The 12,204-nt window shown below is 42.5% G+C and overlaps 1 protein-coding gene across 1 annotated transcript in view; it reads left to right on the forward strand.

The window, feature by feature from the left end:
* The window catches only part of CD226 (CD226 molecule), an 84,096-nt gene extending 73,417 nt beyond the window's left edge, over positions 1 to 10,679 (forward strand). The window contains exons 4-6 of the mRNA XM_052660591.1: positions 2,258 to 2,357; positions 7,662 to 7,719; positions 10,566 to 10,679. Of these exons, the coding sequence (XP_052516551.1) occupies positions 2,258 to 2,357; positions 7,662 to 7,719; positions 10,566 to 10,679 (272 nt within the window). The remainder of the gene's footprint in view (positions 1 to 2,257; positions 2,358 to 7,661; positions 7,720 to 10,565) is intronic.
* Positions 10,680 to 12,204: the final 1,525 nt, after the last annotated feature.

Here is a 12,204-nt window from a genome sequence, read left to right on the forward strand (position 1 = left end):
TGTTCCTTTTGCAGTGGTGATTCAATGTATTTTTGTTCTGAATAAATTTCACTTTTCTTTTCCCCATCATATCTGAACAAAACCCCATCTTAGATGCTACATACGAGGTCTTTAAAGTGTTCATATATTTTTCTACCTTTATTCACCTTATAGGTTAAACAAATTTATAAAGTAAAAATGATGTTTATTATGTGATTTAGTCTCTCTTTGCAGTAAATCTTACCAAAGAATGAGTGGAGTAAACTTTGAGCTCTTATCATGAAAAAAAATCTCAGCTAAATAGTGAGTCAGGAAGGAAGAAATCATCTGAATGAGAGATTGGGAAGACTGCTGTGAGAAGCATGGTTTTCAGGATGCCATGGGATTCCAGACAGCCTGGGAATCAGGAAATTAAAGCTCAGTTTCAACAGGCTGGGCAGTTGTGCTGTCTCTGCCATAGCCGCCCCTTTTCTGCAGGATGGGGGCCTGGAAAATTTGCCACCTAAAGAGAGATGGCCATAAAGACAGTACCTTGGTTTCCATTCAATCCCACTTCCATCAACAACACATTCTGATGTCTTCTTGCAAGGAGCTCTGTGGGTGGCGGTGGGTGAGGGGTGCTGTGGGTAGGAGGACATCTGAAAGATGAGATGGTCTCTGATCTCCTGGGATCTCGGTCCAGAGGGGAGCAAATATTGCTCATTTGAATATTGCCTCATTAGACTCTTATCCCAACTCCGTGATGTAATTAGGAGTGTTGGCATCACTTGACTGTTGGAGGAAGGCTGGCAGAGAAGGTTAGGAATTTGCTGGAGGTCAAATAGCTAAATAGTGAAAGAATCAGTGTGAAAATTTCAGATTTTTCCCCGATCGCTGGTCTGTCCAGTTAATACCTGAGTTGGAAAAGTAACATACTTTTCTTGATTATTTTTATCCTAAACTGTCATTAAGTAGACCGTATTTCTTAAGCAAAATTCCACTTACAGAGATCAAAGTTACTTACTGTTGTGATGTACTTATTATTATCAGAACTAAGGAGTAGTCTTCATTTTTTAAAAAAGATTTTTTTTTATTGTGGACCATTTAGAAAGTCTTTATTGAGTCTGTTACAATATGGCTTCTGTTTTATATTTTGGGGTTTTGGCTGTAAAGCATGTGGAATCTTAGTTCACTGACTAAGCATTGAACCTGCATCCCTTGCAGTGGAAGGCAAGTCTTAACCATTAGATCACCAGGGAAGTACCAGCAGTAATCTTCATTTATATACTAGTTTGATAGTTTTTTTTTCCTACTAAAGATTTTGTGTTTCTGATTGGGAGTTCATTAGAATGAAGTGCTACCTACCGTGAAGAAATGCTTTCTATTCTTATTCTTCTTAAGGTGTCAAACCCACTATTAGATCAAGGAAGTAAGGAAAATCTGTGAGGAGTCAGAGATATTTAGGTAACTCTGAAAGAAGAAGTCTTTTCCCCCTACTCATCCTATGTTTTTTAAACTGGATTCTTTGTTTTATATACATTGTTATTCTGTGATGATTTACACTCCATGGGAAATAGATGGAGAAACAGTGGAAACAGTGTCAGACTTTATTTTTTTGGGCTCCCAAATCACTGCAGATGGTGACTGCAGCCATGAAATTAAAAGACGCTTACTCCTTGGAAGAAAAGTTATGACCAACCTAGGTAGCATATTCAAAAGCAGAGACATTACTTTGCCGACTAAGGTTTGTCTAGTCAAGGCTATGGTTTTTCCTGTGGTCATGTATGGATGTGAGAGTTGGACTGTGAAGAAGGCTGAGTGCCAAAGAATTGATGCTTTTGAACTGTGGTGTTGGAGAAGACTCTTGAGAGTCCCTTGGACTGCAAGGAGATCCAACCAGTTCATTCTGAAGGAGATCAGCCCTGGGATTTCTTTGGAAGGAATGATGCTAAAGCTGAAACTCCAGTACTTTGGCCACCTCATGCGAAGAGTTGACTCATTGGAAAAGACTCTGATGATGGGAGGGGTTGGGGGCAGGAGGAGAAGGGGACGACTGAGGATGAGATGGCTGGATGGCATCACTGACTCGATGGATGTGAGTCTGAGTGAACTCTGGGAGATGGTGATGGACAGGGAGGCCTGGCGTGCTGCGATTCATGGGGTCGCAAAGAGCTGGACACGACTGAGCGACTGAACTAAACTGAACATACCCTTTTTAAATTTTCCCAACTTCCTCTCTATTCTAGCTTTAGCTGAATTCCTAATTCCTCCTATAATTCATTTGTTTTTTTCCTCCTAGGTGAAACCAAGAACACATACATCCCCTTTGTGGCTGGTGGGGCAGTTCTGCTGTTGCTGTTGGTCCTAATTACCACCATCACTGTCATTACTTATAAGAGGTGAGTACTGGAACTCCTCCTGAGTAATTCTGATGCTCGAATTTCTCTATCAATGACCCAGTAGCTGGCTAAGCTGTCTTAGGACTTATGTACTGAGGCCACATCCTTTAAACGCTGTTCTTAAAGGTAGAGGAGGAGCAGGGGCTGTGGGAGTGTTAGAGGAGAAGGCTAGAGCAGTTCATCTCAGAATTAGGAGGAGTGGGCCGTCTGCCCCCTCATCCACAGGTTCAACTGCCTGTCTGCAGCTGTATCTGTCTTCTTCCTCCTGCAAACACAAAAGGCTGGCAGGTGAGGGGCGAGGTGTGTGTGTGTGTGTGACAGAGGGGTCAGGGAGGGGTGGATTCTGAGGACAAGACCAGAGCTGAACACTCATTATACGTGTGCTTGGTCATGTCCAACTCTTTGCTCCCCCAGGAACTGTAGCCACTAGGCTCCTCTGTCTGTGGGATTCTCTAGGCAAGAACACTGGAGCGGGTTGCCATTTCCTCCTCCAGGGGGTCTTCCTGACCCAGGGATCTATCCTGCATCTCTTGTGTCTCCAGCATTGGCAGGCAGGTCCTTTATCACTGCACCACCTGGGAACCCCCAACACCTTCATTTATTCATTCATCAAATATTTATTCTGACCACGGTGAATGAGATGTGATGGCATGCACATTCTAATAAGCAAACAATGTGATTTTAAATGGTTATATAATGTCTGAAACAAGTAATATAGGTGCCTTTATTAGAGATTATTGAGAAGAAAGGAGTTGGGAGGGGCTACCCTAGAGAGAGCAGGGGGTCACCTGGCCTCTTCTAAAGTCTCCTACCTTTTATTGGCTATGACACACTTGGGAATTTTCTAGGATGTTCTTGGTTGGCCGTTCCCTCCTAGCTGCCCCACATTCATCGACTCACCAGTCTAGGTATTTGTTGCAATCTTATTTGTAGTCACATTGGGTTGGAATAATCCCTTATAACTCGTGATTCTAACTAATGTATTATTTATTAAGTTATTTTTAATTGGATGGTTGCTTTACCATGTTGTGCTGGATTCTGCCATGAAACAACCTGAATCAGTTATTTGCATATGTATTCAGTTCAGTTCAGTTGCTCAGTTGTGTCTGACTCTTTGCAACTCCATGGACTGTAGAATGCCCTCCTTGTCTATCACCAACTCCCGGAGTTGCTCAAACTCGTGTCCATTGAGTCGGTGATGGCATCCAACCATCTCATCCTCTGTCGTCCCCTTCTCCTCCTGCCTTCAATCTTTCCCAGCATCAGGATCCTTTCCAATGAATCTGTTCTTCGCATCAGGTGGCCAAATTATTGGACCTTCAGCTTTAGCATCAGTCCTTCCAGTGAATATTCAGGACTGATTTCCTTTAGGATGGACTGTTTGGGTCTCCTTGCAGTCCAAGGTACTCTTAAGGGTCTTCTCCAACACCACACTTCAAAAGCATCAATTTTTCAGCGCTCAGCTTTCTTCACAGTCCAACTTTCACATCCATACATTACCACTGGAAAAACCATAGCTTTGATTAGACAGACCTTTGTTGGCAAGGTAATGTCTCTGCTTTTTAATAAGCTGTCTAGGTTGGTCATAACTTTTCGTCCAAGGAGCAAGCGTCTTTTAATTTCATGGCTGCAGTCACCATCTGCAGTGATTTTGGAGCCCCCCAAAATAAAGTCTGTCACTGTTTCCATTGTTTCCCCATCTATTTCCCATGAAGTGATGGGACCAGATGCCATGATCTTAGTTTTCTGAATGTTGAGCTTCAAGCCAACTTTTTCACTCTCTTCTTTGACTTTCATCAAGAGGCCCTTTAGTTCCTCTTTGCTTTCTGCCATAAGGGTGGTGTCATCTGTGTATCTGAGGTTACTGAGGTTATATGTCAACTGCGTATCTGAGGTTATTTCTCCTGGCAGTCCTGATTTCAGCTTGTGCTTCATCCAGCCCAGTGTTTCTCATGATATACTCTGTGTATAAGTTAAATAAGCAGGGTGACAATATAGTCTTGACATACTCTTTCCCTGATTTGGAACCAGTCTGTTGTTCCATGTCCATTTCTAACTGTTGCTTCTTGATCTGCATACAGATTTCTCAGGAGGTAGGAGAGGTGGTCTGGTATTCCCATCACTTGAAGTATTTTCCATAGTTTGTTGTGATCCACTCAGTCAAAGGCTTTGGCATAGTCAATAAAGTAGAAGTAGATGTTTTTCTGGAACTCTCTTGCTTTTTCAGTGATGATCCAATGGATGTTGTCAGTGTATGTATATCCCCCTCTTTTAGCTTCCCTCCCATCCATCCCTTGTGTTAAAGTCTCAGGGAAAGAAGGAACCAAATTTTGGTGTCTGCTCTTTGAAAGTCTGACACATTGTCTGACACACATTTATTATATGTTTGTTGAGTGAATGACTACATCCATCTCCACTCCTCTCCCCCAGTAATACTAATGTACACACACACACGCACACACTCTCATGTGTGCTTATTGGTAGGGTTTCCCATAGGTTTCTCCATCTTGTTGCCATGCCCCCAGCCTGCAGCTCTCCAAAAGTGGCCCTCACTGCTCACCTGCCTTCTGAGATCCCTCCAAATTGCTTGCCTGCTCCCAGGTATCTCTCTCCTTCTAACTCATCTGACGTTCCCTGGTTCCTCTTCTAAAAGTTAGACTGGCCACCTTGTCTCCCTGTTTAAAGACTATTTATTGTGTTTCCACTGCAACCAGAATAATGCTAAACTCATTAACCTTGTGTCACGGGTGCCCTCTGTTCAGCCTGATTAATCTAACCTCAATCTAATATTTAGGAACTTCCCTGGTGGCTCAGATGGTAAAGTGTCTGCCTGCAATGCTGGAGCCCAGGGTTCGATTCCTGGTTTGGGATGATCCCCTGGAAGAGGAAATGGCAACCCACTCTAGTATTCTTGCCTGGAAAATTCCATGGACGGAGGAGCCTGGTGGCCTACAGTCCATGGGGCTGCAAACAGTTGGACACGCCTGAGTGACTTCACTTTCTTTCAATCTAATATTCATTTGTATTTTCTAGTTTACTTACTCTCCTGATATTGACCAGTTGTATTAAAATACAGCTTTTATTCTGTGAACACACCCCGCTCTTCCCCTCTGTGATGCCACCAAAATGCTGGTTTCCCCAGATTTAGTCTCAGTCCTGCGGATGTTCTGGTGCAGGAGCATGCCCCCTCTGGGAGGCTGCCCTGCATTCCACCTCCTGCCAGCAGACGGGAGGTCACCGTCCAGAGTGCCATCGCGCCTCTCACCCTCCCCGCCTCGCAGCCTGCTTTGCAGTTTAATCATTTCCTCCTCGCTTGTCTTCCCTGCTATTCATAATGGCAGGGGTTGTGTTTTGTACATTTCTTCGTGCTTGATGGCATTTACTGCTGGTCTTTCCAAACAGTGGATGGCCCACAAGCATTTGTCTAATTAAGCTGAAACATGAAACTGTCGATGTCCCTTTCTCTGCATCGTGAGCTGCCCTCCAGTCAATCCCTGGTCAGAAACGAGCAAATCGATGTGTGGAACCCAGGTGGTTAGTGGCAGTGAGGGTTTCTCCGCTGCTTCACCTTGGTTCATAAAAAATGTGCCAAGGGCCAACGTGACAGCCGGAGCACGTGGGAACACGAGGAACACAGCGGAGAGAGACTGAGTGACAGGCAGGTCTCGGGAGGGTCACAGGTGTCAGCCAGGATGGATTTTGAGTCATGAGAATGCATCACTTTTACATGAATAGCTAAATGGAACAGTAGAATATATTGTTCTACTTGGTTAAATGTGAGAAAAAGATTAGTGGACCTGAATGCACGATCATGGCCAAAACCACAAAGCAAAAATTGAGTGCTCTTTTCTACCCTGTTGCTAGTATCCGTTTGTGGTCGTTGCTTAGAAAAGAAACATCTTGAAAAATAACCCAAGGGCCTGACAATGACCTTCTGAACTGTGTTTTAGCAAAACTCTTTTTTTTTTTTTTTTAACGTTTAAAATAATCCTGCCGCTTCAGCTTCAGATGCGCTGACCTGGAGAGAAGCCAAAATACATCACAGGGTGCCTGGAGGAAACGAAATCCTTCTTTCATGCTTGGCACACACCCAGAAGCCCCTGGGCACCAAGCACCCTTTCCTTCTCCAGGGGATCTTCCTGACACAGGGATCGAACCCACGTCTCCTGTATTGTCAGGCAGATTCTCTACTGCTGAGCCTCCAGGAAAGCCCATACAGTGCTCCATGTTAGTTATATCTCAATAAAACTGGAAGAAAAAAAATCATGTTCTCTTTTCTTTCATCACATTGTATACACTAAGGCTTATGTTAAAATATATTTCTTTACACATGTATACACACAGATACACATGTATATATATATTTATATATATTTGGACCTACTTAGAAAGTTAACTCTATATTATGATATAACAAGCCTTATAAATGATAATTTAACAATGAATCAAAGGTCATAGATCTGCATATATTTCCTCACTTGTGAAAAGAGTTTGATCCCTGAGTCAGGAAGATCCCCTGGAGAAGGACTTGGCAACCCACTGCAGTCTTCTTGCCTGGAGAATCCCATGGACAGAGGAACCTGGCGGGCTATGGTCCATAAGGTTGCAAAAAGTGGGACACAACTGAAGGGACTCAGCAAGCAAAGCAATACAGATGGTTTAGTGAAATGCCTGAAAGAGTTTGTAAAGCTTAGTTCTTTTGTCATTGTCATCCAAGAAGTTACACTGTGGGCATTTAAAAGGAACTTTTAATTGTGGGATATGTCTGAGATTATTTGGAGAAGGTTGTCAGTCATATATGTAATAACCCACTCTGCAGCATTCTTTAGTAAACTCCCTGAGATTAATTACTAAGCTACACTACTGGATACCCATTTAGTTGCCTTTGCCATTTGTGAGCACATTGGAGGATGTAGGAAAAATGGAAAAATTTAGGTCAATGGAATTTTGAGTGACTACATATAAAGCAGCCATGATCAACTTCAGAATAATCAGTAAGGGTCGGGGTGCAGGTGAGGTATAGAGCGTTTGAAATCATGAGAGTGCTGGGACTTCCCTGGTGGTCCAGTGGTTAAGACTTTGCCTCCTAATGCAGGGGGTACAGGTTCTGTCCCTGGTTGGGGAGCTGAGACCCACATGCCTTGCGGTAAAAAACCAAAACTTAAAACAGAAGAGGCATTGTAACACATTCAATAAGGACTTTAAAAATGGTCTACATCAAAAAAAAATCTTTGGAAAAAAAGAAGAAATACTGCTAGTGCTGACATGTCATTCTTAATTTCTCTTTTGTACATGCGTTCCCAGAAGGAAAAGGCAACAGAAAAGAGGCCTATTTAAAGACTTCTGGATCACACAGAATAGGGTAAGTGTTCTCAGAATAGTTACTCACCCCTCCCCCGCAACTCTTTCTTGCATCCTAAGTGTCTTGGTAAGTCAGTCTATTTTGCAGCTTGCAAGCTTCTTTTTTATTCTCAATAACCTAACCACACAGTCGCCTCTTGTTCAAGTCTCAGCTATTTGATGAAGCAGTTCTTTTCTGATTTAGTCTCCTATGATTTGCTGACTAAGGTCCGGCTAGTCAAGGCTATGGTTTTTCCTGTGGTCATGTATGGGTGTGAGAGTTGGGCTGTGAAGAAAGCTGAGCGCCAAAGAATTGATGCTTTTGAACTGTGGTGTTGGAGAAGACTCTTGAGAGTCCCTTGGACTGCAAGGAGATCCAACCAGTCCATTCTGAAGGAGATCAACCCTGGGATTTCTTTCGAAGGAATGATGCTAAAGCTGAAACTCCAGTACTTTGGCCACCTCATGCGAAGAGTTGACTCATTGGAAAATACTTCGATGCTGGGAGGGATTGGGGGCAGGAGAAGAGGGGGACAACCGAGGATGAGATGGCTGAATGGCATCACTGACTCGATGAACGTGAGTCTGGGTGAACTCCAGGAGTTGGTGATGGACAGGGAGGCCTGGTATGCTGTGATTCATGGGGTCACAAAGAGTCAGACACAACTGAGCGACTGAACTGAAATGAACTGAACTGAACTGATGATTAATACCCTTGGACACTGTTTTATATCCATATAAATAAAGGAGCAATTACACTTAAAATAATAGTCAACATTGCACAATTAGCTGCCGCCATCGGAGGCCTGCAACCACAAAATTACCACAAAGTGGGTGACTAGAAACAAGAGAATCCTGTTGTCTCACAGTTGTGGAGGGCTGAAATCTAGAATCAAGGTCTCCGCAGTGTCGGGTCCTTTTTGGCAGGAGGCTCTGCTCCATGTTTCTCTCTCAGTTGCCGTGGTTATCAGCGATCTGCAGCTTGCCGACACATTGCTCAAACCTCTTCCTCTGTCTTCACATGGCGTTCTTCCGCGTGCACATGTGAATGTCTGTGTCTCTTCTCCGTTTCCTTTAAGGGCACCAGTCATATTGAGCTAAGGGCCCATGGTTCTTCAGTGCGACCTCCTCTTAAACTGTGACAACTGAAGCAACCCTATTTCCACATAAGGTCACATTCATGAAGGTCTAGGAAGTACATACATTTGGGGGTGATGCTATCTGACCCGGTGCAGGGCATGATAATATTTCTGTGTCTTGAGGTTTTTGTGAGGGTTAAATTAAATTGAACTAATGCATAGCAAGCACATAAAAGGACGCAGTACAGGATATTCATTACTATGATGATGTTTGGATTAATTGATTAATTAATTGATGTCCAGATTATGAAGCTAGAGACCCTTCTGCTGGGCGGCAGGACTCGGGTTAACTGTGACATTGTGCCCGTGTTTCTACCTGCTCCTGCTCCTTCATGTTTAATTGAAAGAGGAGGAAATTTACTTCTAGGTTTGCAGATAAGATGTATGCTTATTTTCATGCTCACTCATCTCCACTGTAGGTCAAATATTCCCTCTAATGCACATTATTCTGTTTACAAAATCTTACAATAAAACATTTTCCCGAGTGTTATCTAAAATTACATCCATTTCTCTTCAATTAAATTATTTGCACTTGAATGCTACATGGCCAAAACGTCTAGTACTAAAAAGCTTCTGACAATCCAGTGTGTGCGCTTCAGACTTCTTAATAATCTCTCAGTTTAGCTTTCTTCTTCTATTAAGGAGTTACTCTTTGCAAAACAAATTTTTGTCTTCCTCAATAACTCATGTTTTGCTTCTGGGCACCAATCGCAAAGGCTGGAGAAGCCTGGCTTTGTTCTGTCACATACGATTTTTGGGTCTCTTCTCTGTCCTTAGCTGTTGTCCACTCAAGCCAATGCAAAGGCACATGTACTGCTCTGAATTCCGGGGGAGGAAAGGCGCTTTGCAACTTCCTGCCCTAGATATTCAATGCTTCCAGGCTTCTGCAGGCTTTTTGATATTTTGAGTGGCAATTAGAAAGTTAGATAGTCAGCTGGTCTGTCAAAGTGAGACTTCCTTGATTCTTTGGGGGCTCTTTTAAAAAAGACAAATTGAGTAGACAGCAATAGCACTTGAACTTTCCTTTTACTTTCTCTGTGCAAACACCAACACCACTCTAAACTTTCAAGCTATTCACTACTCACCAAAAGGCCTCTCTCTCCTCCTCCTCCTCTTCCCTTCATTTCCATCCCCTGTTCTCTCTCCCCGCTCTCACTTATGCCTCTGTATTTTCTGTCACACACATACATACATGTGGTCAAAGTGACTTGATTAGCTAGAGAAGATTAATGATTGTAAAAGATCGTCTTGAAAGTGAATGTAGTCTTGCTTTTGTAATTTTTAAGTTGTGTTCAGTTGCTTATTCCTAAGCCAGGACATGGTGTACTTTAAAAACATTTCTTTGGTAATTCATCCATTCAACAGAAATTAATGGTTATCCACTATGGGAAAATACTGTACTAGACCTTCCACATAAAAATGTCAATTATTGTTCTCTTTGAAATAGCGTAACTTTAGGAGAGAGAATTTTGCATCTAAAGAGGTAATTTATACCCCTCTATATCAAGTGATAATCAAGACTAATCTCTGTTGTATCTCAGAGTCGTGAGATCAAGAATGTGATTTTCTCATGGAAAGTCCATGCAATGAAGAGAATGTTTTGTGAAATTAATTGTAATAGAAATTTGACCTATATTATGGATGAATTGAGGAGAAATTTGTTTTGAGTGTCTTGATTAAGTGCTGAAATGCAGTGAATTATTAACATCCTCTGTGTTTATCTTTCTAGGCAACCAACAACTACAGAAATCCCTTCCCTCCCAATCCACCATCAGGTGGTGCAGGAGAGGACATTTATGTCAACCACCCGGTCTTCTGTCTTGGACCAAGGGCTAGAGTCTAAGCCCATCATAGGAGAATGTAAATGATAACCGTTATGTACATGGATCGTCATAAAATGTCTTCCCACTATTTACTGTCTACCTTGGATATTGATTGATCAAATTTATTTCATTTGACAAGAAAAATACTACCTAACCATAGAGAGCATTCTTAACAGATATGTTTTAGAAAACCTGACTCTAATTAGCTTATACATAAAAGGAAACATTGAATCATGTAATGGGACAATCCAGGGAAGATCAAGCTTCAGGGAAGGGTTATTTGCCAGGGCTTAAAGATTATGTCCAGAATTAAGAATGGACGAAAGACAGTTTCTGGATCCCCTGTCACAGCATTGGATCTACTTCCCTTGATGTTAGCCTCACTCTCCTTCAGACTCTCTGCTTGTGTTTCCAAGATGACTGCCGACAACTCTCAGCAAGTCATAATCCTTGTTTCTGCCTGGTAGAGAGCAAGCACATTCGATGACTTGTCCATTGTTAAGCCGTCATCATGGCCATAAAGGAAACCAACCCTGAATATCAGTTGGAAGGACTGATGCTGAAGCTGAAGCTCCAGTACTTTGGGCACCTGATGGGAAGAGCTGACTCACTGGAAAAGACCCTGATGCTGGGAAAGATTGAAGACGAAAGGCAAGGGAAGCAACAGAGGTTAAGATGGTTAGATAGCATCACTGACCCAGTAGACATGAATTTGAGCAAACTCCAGGAGAAAGTTGAGGACAGAGGAGCCTAGCGCGCTGTAGTCCATGGGGTCACAAGGAGTCGGACATGACTTAGTGATGGAACATCAATAACAACAACATGGCCAGGAAGGGTGGGTGGGCTAAGTCAGTTAAGGGCTCGCTAGAGCTGTGTAGGAGTGGGGCCCAAGTCCATTACTGGGAAGGAGAGGGGAAGAGGCTGAGGAGGGTGTAAGGAAGGAGGAAAAGGGATCAAAGAGTAGGAAGGTACAGAAAAACTTTTTTTGCTTCAAAGTTTTGACCAGGTACACAGCTTGGCCTCATGATATGACTCACAGAGCAATTAGACCATGCCTGCTGTTGTCCAAATTCTAGATGGAAGCAACAATGAAAAGTGTTTGTCAAACTCAGTAATGATCACGGTCACCTTGAAACCACAGTGATTTGGTAATGACAAAACAGTGATCATTCCTGTCTCATGTCCTCATTACTCATCTTTAAAAGGTCCTCATTTCTAAAAGATTCATCTCAAAGATTCATTTAGGTTCCAAAGTTGGAGACTTGGCATGATAATCTGAAATGAACCCAAAGAAAATTCTCACATTGTCTGGATTCTTAAGCTGTAATTTACAGTTTTAGCAAGACAGTGGATATGTTGTGGTTTTATCTTTAAATACCATGCACACTAAATAGTGCAATTATTCTGTGAATTATGGAAACTGTGAGTGCCCCTAACTGTTTCAGAAGGGAAAGAATGAAAATGATCACTCCCAGTTGTACTATGTATGTGCAATGAGAGTTAGCTGTCATTTTTATTTGTTTGCTTATAGATACTTATATCTGG

Source organism: Budorcas taxicolor, chromosome 22 (assembly GCF_023091745.1).
Source record: "Budorcas taxicolor isolate Tak-1 chromosome 22, Takin1.1, whole genome shotgun sequence".
In the NCBI taxonomy this organism is placed as follows: domain Eukaryota; kingdom Metazoa; phylum Chordata; class Mammalia; order Artiodactyla; family Bovidae; genus Budorcas; species Budorcas taxicolor.